The sequence below is a fragment of the Peromyscus leucopus genome, chromosome 12 (genome assembly GCF_004664715.2).
Source record: "Peromyscus leucopus breed LL Stock chromosome 12, UCI_PerLeu_2.1, whole genome shotgun sequence".
In the NCBI taxonomy this organism is placed as follows: domain Eukaryota; kingdom Metazoa; phylum Chordata; class Mammalia; order Rodentia; family Cricetidae; genus Peromyscus; species Peromyscus leucopus.
Window position 1 is genome coordinate 40580737 of NC_051073.1, and position 21670 is coordinate 40602406.

Consider the following 21670-nt stretch of genomic DNA (forward strand, 5'->3'; position numbering starts at 1 on the left):
TTGTTTCTATCTGCCTTGCTGTTCTTCATTGTAGGTGGGCATTTTCATTAGTGTATCTTTCTGACTTGTGATTTTTGATGTTATTATTGTTTTGTTTTTTTCTAAGAGCTTTGTTATTGCTCTTCCAGTCTTAAATAAACTCCTGCGGACAGTAGTTCTGTCTCTTGTTTTCCAGCAGTGGATTCTGCTTTCTTTCTTTCTTTTTCATGTTTCTTCCTGAGCCCACTTGGAGTTACCCCCATTCCTGAAACAGAGGAGTGGCTAAAGATTGGGCAGAGTTTATAATGATTTCGAGTAATTAGCCCTTCAGTGACAGGGAGTTTCACCTTCATCTCCAGCTCCTTGTCCAGCCAGGAAGCTGTTAACATGATGGTTTTCTGCCATTGAAGCAGAAATCAAGTCTTGAAATCCTTAATTCACTGTGTTTCTCCTAGGGGAAACTCTTTTCTGGTTTCTGTGAGATTTGATTGACTAGTAGTTATCTTAAGTAATTGTTTTCTTCTGCTTTGTTCAAATTTTTGCTACCTGGGGAAGGGTTTACCTCAATCATTTACTTTGCCATTTTCAGCAGTTGGGAGATAGAGAATTTATTTGGTCTGTTCATTTTCATCTTCTTGAAAATTTTTGTGGGATTATTCACTGAATAATTATGTTAGATTTGAGGAGACAGCTGAATATGTTACCTGTTCTTGGCAAAAGATAAACAAATGATACATCTGAAAACCATGTCAAGGACTGAAATATGAACTACTGTTTCAGCTACTTGAAATGTTAGGAAATGCACTTTATAAAAGCCAGCCTTGAAACTTGAATTGGATGTCATATATCAGACCAGAATGACTATGATTTCTATTATATGAAGACCATTTTCATGTGGATTTGTACACTTAGTTGTATTCACATTGACAACAACCAGAGTACTTTTTAAATTCTCCATGTGTGATCTGGTAAGGGGGGGGAAATAGCTACACAGTAATGTAGAAGTGAAGAAGATGAAGTGTTAGCAGAACAGGATGGACAACAGTCATAAGCTCCATCCAAGAGAGAAAAGAAGAGCCCCGCACTGAGTATGTTTAGGATTCATTTAGGGAAAGTTGTGTGTGTGTGTGTGTGTGTGTGTGTGTGTGTGTGTGTGTGTGTGTGTGTTTGTCCACGCGTGCAAGTAAAGTAGTGGTAAACCAGTCAGTCATACATTTTAACCTGGTAATCAGCTTTCCCATTACTATAACCCAGCCTAGATTCTCATTAGTACATGACTGTTAAGGGGCAAACCATTTGCCTAAAATGGTGGTATACCAACTTTGTCTTGCAGTGATAAAATGGCTGAGAAAATAACTTGAGACTGGTTCTTAATCCATGGGTCATGACCCCTTTAGGGGCTGCATATCAGATGTTTACATTATGATTCATAACAGTAGCAATGAAATAATTTTATGGTTGGAGTCACCACAGCCTGAGGAACTGTTTTAAAAGGTCATAGCATTAGGAAGGTTGAAAACCACTGATGTAGAGGAAAGGGATGTACTTTGGTTTGTTCTCCCAGAAATCTCAGTTCATGATCCATTAGCTTGGCCCTCCTGAATCAAGGCAGAGTACCCCAGGGCTGAATGTGTAAGAGAAGGCTGTGCACTTGATGGTGGTCAGGAAGCAAATGAACAAGTTAAAGGGACCAGAGACAAGATAGATTCTTAAGAATTGCTCTCAAGAACCCACTCCCCTTTTTACCTTCTAATAGCCCACCCCACTATCAGTTTATCAGTGGGATAATCCAGTTATGAGGTCTAAGCTCTTTTGTTTCAGACACTTCTCGGAAGTCCATCAGCCTCAGTACTTGGTCTTTGGTAACATTTTAGATTTAAATCAGATAAGTTTTGAGGACATACCACTAGAGCAGTTGGAGACTGCTTTCAGGGAAAGCCTATTAATAGTAGTATTTAAATCAAGTGCTAATTGATTTTAGAAGCTTTTGCTGTAAGCTCCCTTTAACTCATAACTCTTCCAAGTAACCTTGAAGTCAGAATTAGTGTGCTTTTTACATAATGAAAAGGCTGTGGCACAGAGAGATTCAGTAACCTGCCCAAAGTCAGCAGTCACTATTAGCTCTGGCAGTGCCCCCTAAATAATTGAATTCCAAAAACTCTTTAAGCTACTCCTTTGTGTTGCTAAAATAACTTAAAGGAGTAAGCCATCTGTAGTTCTTCAGAATAATATACTTATTGATTGTCACAGTATTAGAGCTGTACAGAGAATCTAGATTTTCTGTACTCGATTCTGTGTTCATTATCCAGGCAGAATTTGACAACAGATGTAAGTAGAGTCCTAGACATTATGGAAGCAGAAAAGAGCTTGAGCATGGTCAAAGTTCTTAAAGTCTTAAGGAAACTGGGGCCAGTGTGGAAATACCTAGTAGAAATCAATATGACTCATAATAAAAGTAAGCCATAGAGAAATTCTCTAGGGAATACAGTATAGAATTGGAAGTAGGTTTTAAAGAATGTTGTTATGTATGTGACTGTTGAGATTAATCGGAGAGTGGAGGAATGGTGATTAGTAGAGGTCAGAAAGCTACCCTGTGAAACTATGGAGTGGATCAGTTTAACTAAAAGAGGAACACGTGAGAAGCCAAGTGAAAAATGCTTGCATCCCTGAATATAACCAGGATGATTGCATTGGATTTATAGACAGTTGAGACCGGCTTAAGAAGGTAGCACCAGTTTTGGTTGACTGTAGATAGGAGTTTTGATTTTGACATGGGAGGTTAGGACTCAGGAATTTAACATTTCACACATTGTAGGGAATGATTTCCGGTTTTGACTTCGGATCCTAAAGAGTGGAGCAACTGGGAAAATACAGAGTACATAAGCTTAGTGTATTTTTGGTGATGTGATTGTTGCCTAGTGATGTTCTTTTTAATGTTATTAACCTGTACTTTTAATTGCGCTTGTTAGAGAAAGGCCTTGGACAGGGTAATTAACTGACTTTTCATGACCATCCAGGGCCACCCAGTGCTCCTGCAGAAGACCGTTCAGGAACTCCTGACAGTATTGCTTCTTCCTCCTCAGCAGCGCACCCAGCAGCAGTTCAGCCACAGCAACCTCCATATTCAGGAGCTCAGACACAAGCAGGTCAGATTGAAGGTAAAATAAGTATTTATTGAGGCATTATTGGTAATTCAGTCCATTTACATAAGTAATCTCACTATCTAACATAAAATAGTTTTGTTTACTGACATGTTGTGATTTGGTGTCATAGAGCCAAATAATATATTGAGTATGTTTCTGGTTATTGAAAATTTAAAAAGGGGGATGAAAAAAATGTTAAAGTTAATATAAAAACAAAATGAAAGATTAGGGGGAAATGACTTTATTCTCTCCCCTCCAAAAACTGTATGTTTTCTGTCACTTAAAAAGATTTTAAATAGAGATGATGAAGCATAATTTTAGTTAAATAATGTTGATTGCTTATTAGGTTAGCAGTGCATTTTTAAGTTAATTTCTTTTCTTTCCAAATTATGTGTCTTCTGTAAGTAATTTAATCTCTGGGTTTTGATTTTTTTTTTTTTTACTGATCAAAAAGATGTGAAAATTGGACTAGACCATTAGTTTCAAAAATAGCTCATTAATCATGAAATTGAAAGTTCAGTATTTAAAAGGGCTGGTTGGTATATTTGAAGGATCTCGATCAGCAAATGAGGAGTGTCGTTGAAAAACACAGCTCTGCAGAACATGGCTAAGTACCTTACTGAGCTTTAGTGTACCCCTTTGACATGATATTATTATTTCTGTTAACTGCTGTGCATGTTAGGACCTGTAAATGTGTACATTTTACTTTAAAGAAGTAAACACCAGGTGGTGCTCTAAAAATTTGTACCAAAGGGTCAGTTGGTGATAATGGTGTATAATAATATAAATCATAATAAATAAGTTCTTAGCACCTAAAGCACCTGATTGAAGTTAACATTTACATTAAAACTAAAACTGTAGCATAAGATGAGCTGTGACTAGAATCCTTTTGTCCCATGGTGATTCTTTTCATGCTTGCTCATTGAATTAGTATGAATCACTGGGAACTAGCGGATGGTATCTTGCTAAAGAGTGGTTTAATAAGAATCCTTATGTTAAGTCTTTTCTCCACCAACTTTACTTTGTCTTCCTCTGCATCAAAAATACAACAGCCAGAACTAAAATCAACTAGAACTGAACTGGCTATGGGTTCAAATGGGAGGTAGAAGCAGGATGCAGAGTTTGGATGGACAAAGAGTGTAACAGTGTGTCAGGTGAACTAAAAACTGTTGAAACACTGGTGTAGGTTATTATTGAGGAGAATTTAAGTGAGTAATTGAAAAGTAAGGTCAGTGAGCAGGAATGAGATGTAATGCTTGCTTACTAGAATTTCACATTGCCTTTTGAGGTTTTTTGTTTTTTTTTTTAATTGCCAAAATTTAAAATCAATAAAAGTTTAGGAGTATGAAAGTTTATAATGAAAATCGTCTTCCACCTGTGTTCTCTCACAACCACATACCCTCTCTAGCAGCATCAGATCAATACCATTGATGGATTTACTCTGGAGTGGTACTAATTACATGCCTTGCTACAGCTATTGCTTATCTTACATTTAAGAAGGATGTAGTAGGCCGGGCAGTGGTGGCGCACGCCTTTAATCCCAGCACTCGGGAGGCAGAGCCAGGCGGATCTCTGTGAGTTCGAGGCCAGCCTGGACTACCAAATGAGTTCCAGGAAAGGCACAAAGCTACACAGAGAAACCCTGTCTCGAAAAACCAAAAAAAAAAAAAGAAGGATGTAGTATAGTCATAAGCAAAAATATTAATAAGTAGTCTAGTTCTAGGTCAGTATTATGAATTATACTAAAGACATATAATTTAAAGTTTGTTATTAAATGCATTAGAACATTTTCTTAACGGTACCATCAATTTTAATTTATTTAGCCAAGTATGTCTAATATACATCAATATAGAAGCACTGATTTAGGAAGGGGTTGTTTGGTTTGTTTGTGTACATTAGAGATGTGACGGGTTGGAACATTTTAAACAGCATTCAGTATGTCCCAGTTCAGACTAGTTGCAGTTTCAGTAGCTCAGTTGCCACATGTTTGGGCTGTTGTGTTAGATATAATTTGTAGCTAAAGATAAGCGATTAAGCTACTTTAGTGAATACTTTTTGATATGTAATGTATATATTTTAGACATTGCCATTTATTTAGATCAAGTTCCATTTATATTTTGAGCAGAATCAGTAACAGAGCATGACTTAATTGGTTAACATAATTTTATTTCAAGCCGGGCGGTGGTGGCGCACGCCTTTAATCCCAGCACTCGGGAGGCAGAGCCAGGCAGATCTCTGTGAATTCAAGGCCAGTCTGGTCTACTAAGTGAGTTCCAGGAAAGGCGCAAAGCTACACAGAGAAACCCTGTGTCGAAAAACCAAAAAAAAAAAAAGATTAAAAGAATTTCAAGTTATTTATTGACACTATAAATACCATATTTTCTTCAAAAGCATTTTTATTATTGATTGTAATTTTAATATCTTCTTCAGTTGGAAGGCTCAGGCTCAAGTATAGCTCAAGCATATACCTAGCTTATGTGAGACCCTAGGTTTAATTTGAAAAGTGAAAATCTAGAGGCAAGCCAATCTTTTATGTTTGAGTTCAACCTGGTCTGGTCTACATAGTTAGTTCTAGGCCAGCCAGGGCTGCATAGTGAGACACTTGCCTAAAAAATAAGTAAATAATAAAATTTTTATTTTAATTTAATAATAATAATAAATTTAATAGTAAAATAGAAGATAGTTCTATTTCAGTTACTGATGGATGGAGTACTGTCTGAGAAATGTGTCATTAGATAACTTTGGCCTTAATGTAAACACCATAGAGCGGTAGTTCTCACCCTTTCTAATGCTGCGACCATTTAATACAATTCCTCATGTTGTAGTGACCCCTACTGATAAAATTATTTTTGTTGCTGCTTTATAACTGTAATTTTGCTACTGTTATAAATTGTAATGTAAATATCCGTGTTTTCCTATGGTCTTTGGGGGTTGCAGCCCACAAGTTGAGAAATACTGCCTAGAACATGTTTATATAAAACTAAGGTGGCTCCAACATCACTAGGTGATACAGTATTGTATATTGCAAAGTGAGTGACCATGTTGAAAATAACTGAAGAAAATCAAAGGACAATGTTACTCTAAAATCAGTGCCTTCTGTATAATTTGATAAATGCTAAAAACTAAACGACTTGTTTAAATGAGAACAGTGCTATGGATCATCAGAGAGGTATTGCTAACATGTAAGAGTATGTGAAAGGGCAATGTATTTGTCCCTTATCTCTGATGACTTACCTGATGGCATAGAGTTTTAAAAATGTATTTTCTGCAGTTTATGAAGTGATAACCACTAGAGTAACATCATACAACTTGCTTCCAGCTGACATTCTTAGCAGTTTATCTATAGCAGAAGGAGCAGTCACCCTTCTTAAATTATTCATTCTTGTCTTCATAGATATTTAAAGTATAACCAATATGTTGTATATTATTATTCAATGTGCTTGTATATTAAATTGGGAGGGAATATAAAGGTGCCCTAAAAATATTTCTCTGCCAAGTTAACCCTCTTTTGTCTGTATTTTCTTACACAGGTCAGATGTACCAGCAGTACCAGCAGCAGGCTGGCTACGGGGCACAGCAGCCTCAAGCTCCTCAGCAGTACGGTATTCAGTATTCAGGTGAGCGGGAGTTAAGAGGGAGTTAGTTTGCAGCTTTTGATCTATTTCTATAGTCACTAAATCTTAAGTTATTCCTCCTAAGTACTTGATTTATAATACTTACATTGTCATAATGGAGGTTAGGGGAAGCAATACTTATTTACATTTAAATTGTCATGTTTTATCAAATTAGCGTTTCATTTTTCCAGTGAGCAAATATGATGTAGAGAGATGATTCTGCAATAATCTGTAGTATAAAAAATGTTTTAATAACATTAAAAATCCAGCCTCTTAGATAACTTCAAATTGAGAAAAAAAAAATGATTTTCTTCTTTATCTGTATCACTTGTAATTATAGGGTACTCTTAGTATTTGTAGATATATTAACAATTTATCCACACATGGAGAAGTGAACTTAATAAAAAACTAAAATAAATTACTTAGGTATTTAAGCCTGTTGAAAATACGCTAGAATAAAATAAAACATGCAAATGAAAGATTACAGTGGAGTTTGGGCAGGTAGAGTGTTCAGATGTTTGGACTGTGCTATCAGGCGAGGGACACCGTTGTCCTCTGACCCAGGGTTTCATCACCTGGCATATCCGAATCATCGGAGGTCTCTAGTTGGGGCCTATTCCAGACACTTTGAATATTTTGTTTTAGTTTTATCATCTGTCCCACTGAAGACTGTCTGCATTGGATATGATGAATTTCTTTGGTAGAGCTTTGGTTATAATTTAGGTACTTTTTCCAGTTACATCAGTGTCTGTCCACCTTGTTGTATAGTCAGAGATTAAAATAACTTCTGTAAATTAAATCTTAACAAAGTTCTGTTCTGAGAATTTTGTGTTATTAACTAGAGTATAAGAGTATAGCTCACCAGGTTATAGATGTAGAACTATAGACAGACAGATAGAGCGAGCAGATAGAGCTACAGTGTGAGTCTGCTGCTGCCTAGTTTTGTAAGGGAAGCTTTATTAGGACACTTGGACACTACATGTTTCTCGGGTGTCCTTGTGTCCTTGCTGTACTTTGGCACTACACTGACAGAGTAGAGTGAGTAGTTGCAGCAGTGAGAGAGCAGTGAGGCCCACGACACCTAAAACAGTTACTCTCTGGCCCTTCATAGGAGAGGCTCAGCTTTCATCTTCTATTGGTGCGACAGTTGCTGATTGCTGACCTAGACTACAACATTTTGTCAGTCATTAAATTTGGTATATTTTTACACCTACAGTAATTTTGTTGGGATTGTATTTGCTGTAGAGTGATTTTACCTTAGAGATGCTAGATCTTATTTTAAAATGCAGATGGAGTGAATTTAAAGTAAATGTCTGTTTAAATTAAAAAAGTCTGTGGTACAGATTACATAATGTATAGAACTAATAGGCGTCCAGAGCCGAAGAGATAGTGTCATCATCTGACCTAGGAGTTGCTCTCAACCCTCATGGTGCTTCAGGATCTCCTGAGCAGCTTCTTCATCCAGGCCCTATTCGTTTTGACATCGGTTTGCTTGGAGGTGGGACTTGGCTTTGATACCTTAAATAGCATCACAGGTCATTGTATAGCCAGGGTGAGGACCACTGATCTTGTCCTGCACACTCAAGACCTGCAGATATTCAGTAAGGGAGCTGGAACAGAACCTTGTTCTCTTGACTTATACCATTTTATATTCTGCAATTTAGAGCAGAGTAGTCAATGTTTCGGCTTAGTTGTAGTGATTTATTGATTTTAAAAAAATAGCTATTTCTTGCAGTTTGTGATGGTCTTCACCTGATGTTATTCATTTTGGGAGTTTTGGGTGTGCAGCAGTGGAGACAAGTAGATGTCATAGAGAGGTATTGTTAACATTGTGGTTGATGGCCCAGCTACTGAAACGGCATTGTTACCGCTTACTGCTGTTGCCTCTCCTGAGCAATAATTAAGACTCCAGGTGCTTCTCAGTTCAATTAAAAAAAAAATTAGATTCCAGTTGTGGAATGAAAAGACAGTTGGTTTTGTTGTTTCCCTTCAAATGGGGTAGTCATTTTCAGTGTAAAGGTGTTCCCCAAAAACTTACAGGAAAAAGTTACAACTGGAAGTTTTTGTGGGGACTGGTGAGCTGGCTCAAGGTTGAAAGCCCTTGCTGTCTTTCAATATAACAGTTCATTTTCTAGCACCCATGTTGATGGCAGCTTACGACCACCAGAAATTCCAGCAAGTTCTGTGCCCTCCTCTGACCCCCATGGGTGGTGTACATGCACACACACAATTTTAAGGTTTGCATAGAAGAAAGGAGAAATTACATGACATCTAAGATCTTACCATAAATTACTTTTGTTCAGTATTCAGGTGCTACCATGAGTAAAATGTGTTAGATGCCTAAGCTTTCACTTAGAAATTTTAGTCAGGGTCTTCACTGAGTAAAATGTAGTACTTTACAGATTTCCTCTGTTATTTCCAATCCTGCTAGTCCTATTTCCTTGACTTTGAGAACTATGGAAATAGTCAACTAATTTCTCTGCATGGAGACTTCTTAGTGGTGCTGGTGGTAGTGACATTGACCAATCTCTCACACTTCTGGTTTGCCAGTTTCCCTCTGACCTTTCCAGTTTTGTTCATGGACTATATCATAAAGGTTTCTTTGATAAGTAAATTTTGAACCAGGTTCAAGGTGAGTTCAGAATATACTCAAATTCATTCAATCCTTTTTTTTTCCTAAATGCAGGGTTGTACATATTTTAATGATTGTCTTATGTATCTGGTATTTAATGCTGACAGGATTCCAGTCAATGGAGAGTTTTCATTGCAAGTAGCTGCAGGTGTGTTTCATGGTAGAGATAAAAGTTTTCAGTGAAGCAGATTTTATTTTTAATTATGTCCTAGTAAATAATGAATATAGATGTTGCTTTTGTTGGACAATGTGCTGTTTTTTTGTTTGTTATGCCATCTAAGTCAAAATTTGAGTTGAAAGGCAAAGTATCAGATACCAAATATAAAAGATTTCAAGAACTGTAAAAATGGTACTTAGTAATTATTCTTAACTTATTCTTAGATATTATAATAAATAAACTTTAAAACACTTCATTTATATGAAGAGTATTTGTAGCATTGTTTCATTTCTAAAGCACCTGTTGTCTGTAATGTGTTTTCATTTGGTACTGTTAAATAGGACTTCCCTCCAAACCTGATTAGTGACTACTTTTATGATTTTCATCTTCCTGAAAGCATAATTCTTTCACTTATTATTTGAGCATCTACTCTAGGAATTATGTGCAAATGGGAATTTGCTCAAGAGTTATTTAGTTTCAAAACAATTGTAATGAAAAGACGTGTATAGTAACTTGAATTTTAGAATATAGGATTTAAAAATTGTCTGGAAAATTTTTATAACTACTTGGCCTTGAGATATTTTATGCTGGACTCACTACATAAATGTTTGAATACATTTATTAAATTTTTAATCATTTTTGGTCCATAGCAGTAAGACTAATTCTCTGGAAAACTTTCACCAAAAGAACCAAGACATATATGTTATTTATTTTGCTTTTTCAGCTAGTTACAGCCAGCAGACTGGACCCCAGCAACCTCAACAGTTCCAGGGATATGGCCAACAACCAACTTCCCAGGCACCGGCCACTGCCTTTCCTGCTCAGCCTCAACAACTGCCTGCTCAACCACCACAGCAGTACCAGGCGAGCACTTACCCTCCACAAACTTACACTACCCAGCCATCTCAACCTGCTAACTACACTGTTCCCCCTGGCGCTCAGCCTGGAGTGGCTCCAAGCCAACCTGGTGCTTACCAAGCAAGACCAGGTTTTACGCCATCTCCTGCGAGTACCATGACCCCTCCTTCCAGTGGGCCTAACCCTTATGCACGCAACCGTCCTCCTTTTGGTCAGAGCTATACCCAACCTGGACCCGGTTATCACTAAGGAGGTTCAGCCTCGCTAAGTGATGGCTAATTACCCCCGAAAGACTACAATACTATTTTCTTTCAATTTGTACTGTATTGAAGTTCAAAAATTTAAACAGCAGAGCATTTTTTATGATATCATTGTTGCTGTTAATTGAAAATATAATTTGCTGGAATATAAACACAAAAAGACCAAAATGAACATTGTTTCCGCCCCTGCTTAAAATTGTAGCAGCTTCCTAGTTATTTTGGAACACTACTCTTGCGTGTAAAATGATTGGCTTTCTAGTTCCCAGAGGATCTTAAAAAGCTAGGCTAAGGTTTAGCCATCACACTTGGCTATTTACTATTAACATGATGTACTAAAAATAGAGTCCTTTGAGAAGATGACTAGACATTATGTATAAAGTGTAACATTGATAGGCTAATAAAGGTGATTGAATCCAATAGTGGTCTTGTCATTTAATTATTTCAGACATAAGGAAAACAGTCATCTTATTGGTATATGGTCTTCAAGTAAAATTTATGAAATTGGTTTCCATTCAGGGAAAGAAATATATATAACAAACTTGATTGACTTAGAATGTAAACATAATAGAGGTTTGGTATCCTTTAATTTTCTGATTTTTCCTTACAGAGATAAAGGTGTACGTACATATTGGCGAACTATCAAGAACATTTTAAAAATCATTTTTTAAAAACTTACATCTTTTTATTGCAGAGTTTATATTTGCTTGAAAAATACAAAATGTAGCATTGATGAAACTGAAACATACTGAAAGATACACACAGAAACATCTTTTCAGCACAGGCAATAATATTCTTGCTCTCTCCTCCATATGAAGGAAAGCAATCCCCCCCCCCCCCCATGAAAATGCGTCAGTTTTGTTACAGCTTAAGCAAACAGTTTCACAAAAACAACCCCTTGATAACATTCATTCATGGCCTTAACATATAAATATATAATATATCCTATAAAACAATAGCATCTCACCATGCAGTATCTTTTCATGCTGACTTCACACTTAGTCTCTACATACAGCTTGAATTAGAACCATAGAGCCATTTAAAAGAAATGCTTAAAGGAAGAGTTTGAGAAAGTATTTTTAGATATAATATTATGGGTACAGAAAAAAAACCCACCAAAATTTATCATTTGATATATCAGATTATCAGCTGCTTCTGGCTGAAATAAAATGATACAGATTCAGATTTTTCTTTTCAGTAATTTGCTGGTAGCTTATAGAAAAGTTAGCATGAATATATAACTATTTAAACTCAAAATCTGTTCATCTGATGCTAAAAAATTGAAGTTTACATAAATGTAAATATTAGAACCACTTTCTCTCACATGTATATGCTGAAGATTATTTGATTCAATAAGTTAAACCAAGTAGAGATTTATGGATTTAACTCGCCAACAACACGTACACATCAATAAAGTAAATACTTTTTATAAAGCATATTAAAGATTTTGACATTAATTTTGTTATAAAAGTATCTGAAAACATTACAACAGTGTGATAAATAATATACAAATGATCTCTTAAAATATCATGAATAGGGAGCCAGCTTCCCTAAAAATGTTATTCTATTAATGTTAATATCTTGCTTTCTTAAAATGACTTTGTAAAACCTGATAAATATTCTCAGTAATCTTTTCTAATAATAAACATCTAGTACTGCTGTCAGTTAGACTGCAAACTTTTATACATAGTAAACAAAATAGCTTTGAATGGGTGTGACAGATACCATAGTATATCCTGCGGGTTCCTTCCTGTTTGCTTTCCTTTTTGCAATAATGAACCAGAAGTACTTTGGAAATAATTGTGCTGCCTCTACCATTTTCCAGGTATTGTGGTCCCACACTCATACCACTGGACATAATTGATTTGGGTATGACCACCTATCTCTCCAAATTGGACAGGTTCCTGGCGAACGGCTCTGAAATAGCCTAGGAGGAAGAAGAGTGGAGTTTAATAGCACCTTCCTATCTTTGGCCACACCATTCTTAGACATAGGCTGTTCGGTGGCTGAAGGTTATTCTGAGTGAAGGAAAGTAATTTAGAAAACTAGTAGTTATAGAGGATCTGGTGTTTATCCAGAAATGCAATGGCCCCAGGACTCCAAGTCTTGACATTTGTCTTAGCAAGTCAGTACTATAAGTAGTTTCAGCAGCCTCTTATGTCTGAGTATCTTGTAGAGGCATCCTTTAATAGGCTTGTATTTTTGTGTCCATGGAAACCTCAAATAATCAGGTGTTTCTGGAGTGATCTGGGCAATTTACACCTTTCTGCTCTGCTTAGACAAAGATTAAATTTTCAGTCCTCATTTCACAACCTGCTGTTAATATGTATTTAACAAATTGTTGACTATATTTACTTCTCAGATTTATTTTGCTTTATATAGGTATTTTTAAGGGAAATACTATGTCTTTGTTGTATAGGAGAAATAAATTTTCTTAATTTCTAAGAGAGAAAAAAATGATTAGGTATGTTCCATATGACTAGAGTTGTGAGGGACAACTGATTGGGACAGCATGAGTGATGTAAACTTGGAAAAGATTTTTTTTTTCTCAGAATGCATTTATATATCTAATTTTTCTAGAGCTGAGCTTGACTTGAGAGTTAAGTTTCTTCTTTCCCTAGTGATAGAGTAGCAGGTCTGTAGCCTTTCCTGTCAGCCGATTGCTGTCTGTGCTAATCTACAAAGCCCTCTACTTCGGGTGGTCAGAAAGCATACCTTCTTTGGTGGGTAACTGGTCAGAGGCGAGTTGCTGTCCTGTGCGGCCATCTAAAAATGAATCCACAAACTGGCAGTGATCTTCTCCATGGCCCCTCTGATCTCCTATGTTGTAAAATTTGCCTGAAGAACCAGAAATGAAAGTGTTCTTTAGTGTATGGCAATTCCATAATTACTTCAAAGGATAGTTTTGCTTTGCTTTTCTCTTACTTCCCAGAGTAAGACACTAGCATCTCTTGACCTAGGAAAGGTTTCCTAGCTGATGTCCTTGCTTGTACTCTTACCTCCTAATGTTCTCCTTTTCCCCTTCAGATCACAGTGATTTTTAAAGATGCACGTCATGTTATTACTCCTTCCATGATTCTCTCCAGCGGTCTCCCATCGTACTCGGAATGCAACTTCTCTTTTACTACATCTAAGCCCAAACTAGTAGGACTGACCAGTATGTCTTGCCTCAGGCCTTTTTTCTATTTCCTGTACCTTTCCAGAGGTCCTTTGTTCCTAGACTTTTCTGTAGTTGATTTCGTCTCAAAATTTATTCTAAGCAGACATGATACCTTTGCAGACAGACCTTCCCTAAAACTATTCACCTAAAGGAGCTTCCGTTTCTGCTGAGCCACTCTGTCTAACCCTGTGTGACACTCTTAATTTACATATTTATTCATTGTGCCTCTCCTTCCTATAGGAAAGGAGGAGAGGTACACTATATGAGAGCAGGAATATGGCATTTGGTGCCTTGTGAATAGTACCTGATGAGCGTGTGAGCGACCAAAGTCTCCACCATATGGATACAGAAGAAAACATTTTAAACGAATGTCGTGCAAAGGGTTTGAGCCCGTCTGACATTTTCAGTATGTCCTATTCCTTTCAATGATTAGTAGTAGGATTTTCATTCTTGGATGGTGTGACAGCACCGAGCTTTGCTGTGCATGTGCCTGCCTGTGCATTCAAGTTGATCGTGGTGCCACTGTTTTATGTTACATTTTTGTTATCTGCCTCCAAGTTGCAGATCTTTAAGTCTTCATTTCTAAGATTGTTTTTAACTATCTCTGTAACACCTTTTTCTGAAGGTATAAAGTACTGAGTCTGAAACTCCACAGAAAAGACTAGGGTATTGGAACATACCTGTGAGGGAGTCACTTAAGTAAATCTTGTATCTGAGAGAGTTGCATAGTTGTACTCCGACAAATTTTTTATACCATGTCCTTTTAACATATTGTTTGCCTTTACATTCTGAATAGGAGTCTGAATTAAAGGGTCTTTCCGTCCAGATGGCGTCTCTTCCTGCTGCATGAGGAAAACACATGGTTTGGGTTCACTATTTAACTCTGAAGGACTAAAAGCATTACAACAAAAGCAGCCTGCAGAATTCATTGCCAACTTCCTGATACCTCATTTCTTTAATACTGTGAATATTGGAGGCAGAAAATATTTGAAAGGGTTTGAAGACCCCAATGTAAGTTTCTGTCACTAGTCAAGTAAATCTCAGAGCATCTCTTAGGTGTTGGACTAGTCTGCAGTCTGCAACAATAGTATAAAATTTAATGTGAGCAAATTAAACAAATTTTGAGTGAACTAGTATGAGTGAAAGCAAATTTCAACACCTCCCCAATGGTTTCTAAATGTTGATGTGTTTAAGAGTGACGCCTCTTCTATCTTTCTAGATAGGAAGATGCTCAGCTCAGTTTTGCAGTGCTTACCTAATTTAGAAATGTATGTAGTCCCCATTGAGACTGGTACTTACCAGAAATTGGCTCACTCACTCTTGGGTCAGCTGAGGAGAAATAACACACACAAAAGAGCCTTTTAGGTAAAGTTTTAATATTGCAGTGTTATGGTAAAGAAGATGGGTGTGTACACTTAGCTCTTGTTTGTGTAATGTACAATCTTGCTAAAGACTGAATCTGAAAGTTTTGTTTTGGAATTGGTCGTTGATCATCCTAAAGGTACTCAACTGCATCTTTTACACATGATTTGAGTACATTTGACCATAGGTTGTTACTCTAGCTTTTTTCAAAAGCTTTCTCATTTAGTTTTCTACAAAAGCTATTAATTGTAAAGTTACCAAGATATGATAGTTTCCAATTTGTCTGTACATACAGATTTTTATTGAGGAATTGAAGCTTGGAATGTGCAGATAGTTTCACAGAACTCATGACTTCCCTTCTCTGTTGTACTTGATGGACATTGTTCTGAGCATGCAAGGAAGCATTTGTGTACTACATTTTGGGGTATAGATTACAGTTTTTCATTTTAATTTCTTTCCTCACATAAACCTAAATGAAGAAAAGCAGTGATAACTGTAAATACCTTCATCTATTAGCTTCTTCTCATGGACTTTTTGGGATTCAAGACACTGGGTTTCAAATAAGCTCCTATGCAAACACTGTGATTATACCCCTCCACATCCCTGTAGGTTACTGTTGGCATGATTACCTGATTCAGTACTGAATGCCACCGTGTTGCTGGCGGGGCCTTCACCAAGTGGATTTTTGGGTTTCACCTGGAATTCATAGCTGCGTGAGGAGAAATAAAAATAATAGTAACATCTTTTTGAGGGGTTGGTTCAAGGAACAACATTTTCTTGCTATACTAACTCCTATTTCTTTTTAAAATCATGAAAATTTCAGGTTTTACTTTCTCAACATCTTGTCTAATATTTCATCTGAGAAAAACATTAATGAAAAGTTAGTTGTCTTAAAGACAACAAATTAGTAGAAATAACCAGGCAGGTTTACCATGGATGTATAGACATGTGGTGACCTACTCTAATTCCAGCAACAAGGAACCTCCCTTTGCTTCATATCACATGGGGCATTCTTCCTTGTTCTTCCCTGTCACCCCAATGTCCCTCATTTATGACATCTGAGTCACAGCAAAGGGTGGCAATGGGGAAAGCTGCTTTAAATGCAGATTATTTGTCCCACCTCAGTGACTGAAAATGAAGGCTGAGGGAGGTACTGGGATGAGTTCTGTGGCCACTGGTTTTGAGAGATACTAGCTGCAAGAATGGATACACATGAGAATGTTTCTTTGCAGTGCTGATTGTGTCTCCTGGAACTTAGGTCTGATAGAGATCACAGGAAACCAGGGTGTCCAGAAAAGGGGCCCGCTAGCATCTGAAGAGTGTGAACACAAAGCTGAGACGTTCTTCCTCCCCTCAGTAAGTCAGGTTCTTAAAAAAAAGTTGGGGGTGGGGGGTGGGGATTGCTTGGGCTCCATCCTTAAGAGTGAGTCATAAAGTTTTGCATAATTGGCAGATCTTTTTCACAAGCTATATAAACTGCAAATCCTCTTGAGAAACCCAGAGCAGGAAAGCAGTGTAGCATTTGTCTGAAATTGACTTCCTTCAGCAGAGGACTCAGCTGCCTTTACACGCATGCTTAAACAGCCTGAGTCAGCATATAGTGTTTCATGATCTTTGCAAGGTTTTTGGAAGATAAATGTTATCTTTGAGAAGTTTGCTACAAAGTAAAAATGTAGAACACACAAGGTAAGTATTTTATAAGCAAGTGAGAAACAGGATGATGGTTTGGTACAGACGGTACTAAAAACAAAGTGGAGGAGGGGGATCCTTGGAGTGAGTTTCCTTATTTATAGATCACTCCTGGAGTCTGGTGGGACAGAATCTAGTGGTGACGTGATCGGAACCACTTTTTAAAGTCCTTACTATACATAATCATTCTGTGTCTATAAAGTAATCCAACACACAAACCCCATGAAGTACTCTCTCCCCAAGTCTCATCTCAGGACAGTGAAGTGTATAACTGTTGTAATGCTTTCACTTTTCCAAACTTGAAATAGTTGTGAAATAGAGTTAAATTTCCCCTTTAATTCTTACATACAAGTAAAAGCATTTTGAAAGCTAAAGAACTGATGTAAGGTGTTGTGCCATTTACCGTAAGAAAATGCCGGACTGGGGAGATGACTGGTGAGAGCCAGCGTGCCAATCCCTGGGACCCCTACCAAGCAGGGCTGGGGGATGGAGGGCAGCACATACCATCTGTAATCCCAAATTCAGTGCTCCTGTAGCATGATGGAGATCAAGACAAGCATCTCCAGAAACTCACAGGCCAGCTTGCATAGCCACATAGCCGCAAACAACAAAAGCGACCTCTTAAAGTATAAAGCCAGGCCTAAGACGCAGAGCTGCCCTCTGCCCTCCACAGTGCGTCATGGCATGCACACATGGGACTGCACTTGCACACACATGATCACAGCCATGTAAACAAGGCTGACCCAAAAACACCTATGCCATTTACTTAACTCACATACATGGGGTGTTTCCAAGGTTATAGTCTTCCTAAGCCTAGTGGCCTCAAACAGCTCCAATGATAACATAAAACCTCACAAAACTGGCAAGCTGAGTCTGGCAGGTGCACAAATTCACAGGCATCTGCAATTTGATTAGAATGGGAGAGCATGTCACATCTATTCTAGGCCATTGCTGGCCGACCCAGGCCTTGGCCAGATCTGGCCACTGGACTCCTTTCTTGTCACTTTATTTTAGCTACTTACACTTGATCTCTACTTCTATCATGGCCACAGGTTTTCATAACTTACCTTTTCTGAAGGTTTTTTCCAATGTCTTATGATACAAGTTTGAAAGAAATAATTTTAAACTATGTTCAACAACATGAGGACATGTTTTAGCGGCTTAACAAAAAATGTAAAAATACAAACAAAAAATATTTGTGGTGGCAAACTCTTTCCCAGAAAGCACCTTTTGTCACATGAGTGACACCATATGCCTCTAAGAGTAAAGTCTCAAAGAATAATGATTGTACATAAATAGAGGGTGCTGCCTCAACATTTTATCAGTTATTTGAATAAACCAAGAGCCTAAATAGAAGTTTGAAGATAAAGTGGACAGTCTACAGATAACTAGAACTAAAAGTCAAAGTTACAAAATAAGAAAAACAGATTGTTCTCAACTGGCAGAAACTATAGAGACCCCAGTCCTAGAGACTGTGTGAGAAATTTCCCTGAACTTAAAGATGTAAGTTTTCAACATTAAAAGGACTTACTCTGTGCCCAGGAAGATGAGAAAAGAAAGAGAGCATACAAATGGCAGATTTTCAGAGTACCGATGTAGAGTGACAAAAGACCCCAAACAGTGAAATAATGGGCCATTTGAGGCACCAGAACCAGAACGGTATTTTAACTGCACAGCAGGACTGGGAGTTAAGGGAAAGTCAAGGAACTTTCAGAAGCTCATCATTTTATCATCATTTTATCTTAAAATCCTCATGCAGCTGAACAGAAGAAACACAGAGGAAGATATGTAAAGACTTATAAATACTGTCTTTTCCAGTATTTGATTCTTAGGAAGCCACAAAGTGATGGGCAGTGGCAAGATTTTGATACATAGAAAGGTTTAAGAAAAACTACGAATTATCCTAACGGGAAAGGATAATGAAGGGTGAAATTTGAGACCAATAGTTTTGAGAACAGCTGTAAAAACTGGCATGCAAATTAAAAATTTATCAATTACTGGAACAAAGTGAAAAAATGTTTCCATAAAGTATGGTCCTTAATTACTGAGCTAATCCTCCAAAAGCAGAATGTCGACCTCTAGGAGCTGCCCTCTACAGAGTAAAGCTGCAGGCTCCAGTGGATACCAGTGGATACCTCCATTACTCCCTCACTCCTTTCAGCTTTGGCATAAACTTAGAGCCGAGTTACAGCTTGCACTGTTTAATGTACTGTTACATAACTCCCTATTGGTTACAAAAGTTAGGTTAACAAGAGTCTCAAGCCTCAAATAAACTGCCTCTTATAAAACTTGTTTTTATACAAAATCGCTCAGTGGCTGTCTGTTGGTTTGGACTGTGTGGCTATTACCTCATTTTACCCCTGTTGCAAAAATCTTGAAGTGCTGGAGACCCGTTTAGAAAGTGAGGTCTACTGTCGGAGGAAGAGAATCAGAAAAAGTGGAATAAGAAAGGATAAAAAGCAATAAGGAGACAGTTTGTGTGACCTCATCTCAAGGACAGTAGAGGGCTACAGCATTTCATGACACTTAACAGCATGTAATGTCATTCATTGTTCAACGTTGGGAATACAGGTAAAGAGCTGGGGACAGAGTCGAGTAGGACACCTCAATTAGGAACAGAACCTGAATGGTGGCACATACCTGTAATATCAGCCTCTTACATAGCTGAGGGAGAATCACAAATTTGAGGCCAGCCTGGGCAACATACCAGCTTGTCTCAAAGGGAAGAAAAGAGAAAGTAAAGGGGTGGGGGAGACAGAAGTGACAGAAGGGAAAACAGATGCAGAAATCACAGAGGTCACAACCTGGCTGCCCATTATGACCCAAGAGAAGTTTCTTGTGTTGTGGTGGTAATCTAATTGTACTGAAATGTGATTTTGATTGTATGTTAATAAATAAAGTTGTCCGGGGGTCAGAGCTATTAGAGCCATAGCAAGAGTGTGGCGGTGGTGGCACACGCCTTTAATCCCATAGATCTCTGTGTGTTCAGGGATACAGCCAGCATTGGAGACATATGCCTTTAAGACCTAGGGGGCTGTACCTTCAGACAGTGACGAGGCAGTCACGTGTTTGGGTTTACAACCAATGAGAAGGCAGAACAATAATACTATAAAAAAGGCGTACAGACAGGAAGTAGCTCTCTTTCGCGAAGCTGGGACAGCAGGAGGAAGGGTGAGATTTTAGCTCTGAGCTCTGACCTCTCGGCTTTCTCTTTTACATTGTTTCTGTGTTTCTTATTTAATAAGACGGTTAGTTACATCAATATTGTGTCTTCCATTTTGGAGTCAGAAACTAGACATTCTGGAGTTGGGCTTCACTTCTAACTCTGGTGCTACGTGACCTCCCCCCACCTTTCTAGATACAAGGAATTCTAAGAAACTATAATAACAAGGCATACAGTGATGAGCACAGAACTATTCTCTTTACAGACAAGTAGAGATCCACACTTGGAGAACTGTCCTTTTGCCTGGTGAAGAGTTACTAGCCAAGCAACTGCCTCCCTTTCTTTCTTTAACAAGGAAGGAATTACTTGCCTGTTGCCCACACCTACAATAAAACTTAAGTAAAATGCCTGATGCTTTGGCACTTTATTTTACTTTATAACAAATCCATAGATGGTGTTGAAAAGTAAATAAAGAATTTGCAGAGACCTGAATTTCACATAAACCCTGTGATCCAGGCATAATGGCTATTCCACACATCTGGGTCTTGGAGCCAGCTTCAGTTTATAAGAAGTCATTGTGTTGCAGCTAATCATCAGTGCCAATGTTTTATCAACTCAGTGTAAATAAGAGTCTCAAACTTTAGTAGGTTTTAGTCTTAGAGGAAGAACTGTTCCCCAGAATCCTCCTGAGACCACAGTTGTCAATAAAAGTACTTGAACAGATGAAGTGAATGTGATTTATCTTAATTACCAGAGTCCATTTTCCATAGGAAATTGTTGGACCACATGTAATTCTGGCGTAGACAACAGATTCTTTGGTTTTTAAGTAGAGTAAGCTTTCTGGAACAGACCTGAGTGATTAAAGAGCCTTTTCAGCCAGAGTGATCATGTGTGTCCATCTGCATTGCCAACCAGTTCATCAGGAATAGCCCATACCATTAATGTTACCAAACAAAGCACTTTCCAGTTCATCTCAAGGCAGACTCAAAGTCAAGCTGCTGACTGAGACCATTCACTATGGGCTGATCTGCATCTTGATTTATTCTCACTGACTCTGCATGGCTTTGCCTATCCCAGGACTATGTGCCAGAAGACCCCAAGGATCGGCTAAGCCACACTGTCTGGCCCTATCAGCACTGGTGCCAGATTGATGGTTTGAGGTACTCTTTATCAGCTCCCCTATTTGTAGAATTAAGTATAGTTGGTGGCTTTCTCTCAGATAAGAGAGGCTCTTTCTACTCTTTTACTTTCAGAGTTCAAGAGCTACATGCTGCTAGAAGAGAAAGGACTGTATTGTTCCTGGCCAATTATAGGAAAGGAGATTTGGTGGGGAAGAAATAAATAGGTAGTATTGAGGAGTGGGCTGGAGCACTGAGAGTGGTGGTTGAATGAGAATGGCCCCTATAGGCTCATATATTTGAATCCTGTTGTAGTTTGAATATATTTGACCCCCATAAGCTCATAGGGAGTGGCACTATTAGGAGATGTGGCCTTGTTGGAGGAAGTGTGGTCTTATTCGAGGAGGCTGAATGACACACGCCTTTAATCCAGACCTTGAGGCTGGAGGGCACACCTTTAATCTGGGCCACACCTTCTGCTGGAAGTGTGTCACTGAGGGGGTGGGCTTTGAGGTCTTTTTCTCAAGTTTCACTCAAT

General features: G+C 38.0%; 2 protein-coding genes across 28 annotated transcripts in view; one reads left to right on the forward strand and one right to left on the reverse strand.

The window, feature by feature from the left end:
* The window catches only part of Tfg (trafficking from ER to golgi regulator), a 29425-nt gene extending 18365 nt beyond the window's left edge, over positions 1–11060 (forward strand). The window contains exons 6-8 of one of the 2 annotated variants that reach the window (XM_028867518.2): positions 2997–3137; positions 6653–6739; positions 10250–11060. In XM_028867518.2, the coding sequence (XP_028723351.1) occupies positions 2997–3137; positions 6653–6739; positions 10250–10632 (611 nt within the window). In that variant the 3' untranslated portion in view covers positions 10633–11060. The remainder of the gene's footprint in view (positions 1–2996; positions 3138–6652; positions 6740–10249) is intronic. The other variant, XM_028867520.2, reaches the window with a different exon arrangement.
* A 148-nt stretch (positions 11061–11208) lies between these two features.
* The window catches only part of LOC114691931 (ABI family member 3 binding protein), a 211628-nt gene continuing 201166 nt past the window's right edge, over positions 11209–21670 (reverse strand). For all 26 annotated transcript variants that reach the window (XM_037209689.1, XM_037209698.1, XM_037209695.1 and 23 more), the window contains 5 exons: positions 15792–15871; positions 15100–15129; positions 14481–14642; positions 13356–13478; positions 11209–12567 (listed from right to left, as the gene is read on the reverse strand). In XM_037209689.1, coding sequence (XP_037065584.1) covers positions 12452–12567; positions 13356–13478; positions 14481–14642; positions 15100–15129; positions 15792–15871 — 511 coding nt within the window. In that variant the 3' untranslated portion in view covers positions 11209–12451. The remainder of the gene's footprint in view (positions 12568–13355; positions 13479–14480; positions 14643–15099; positions 15130–15791; positions 15872–21670) is intronic.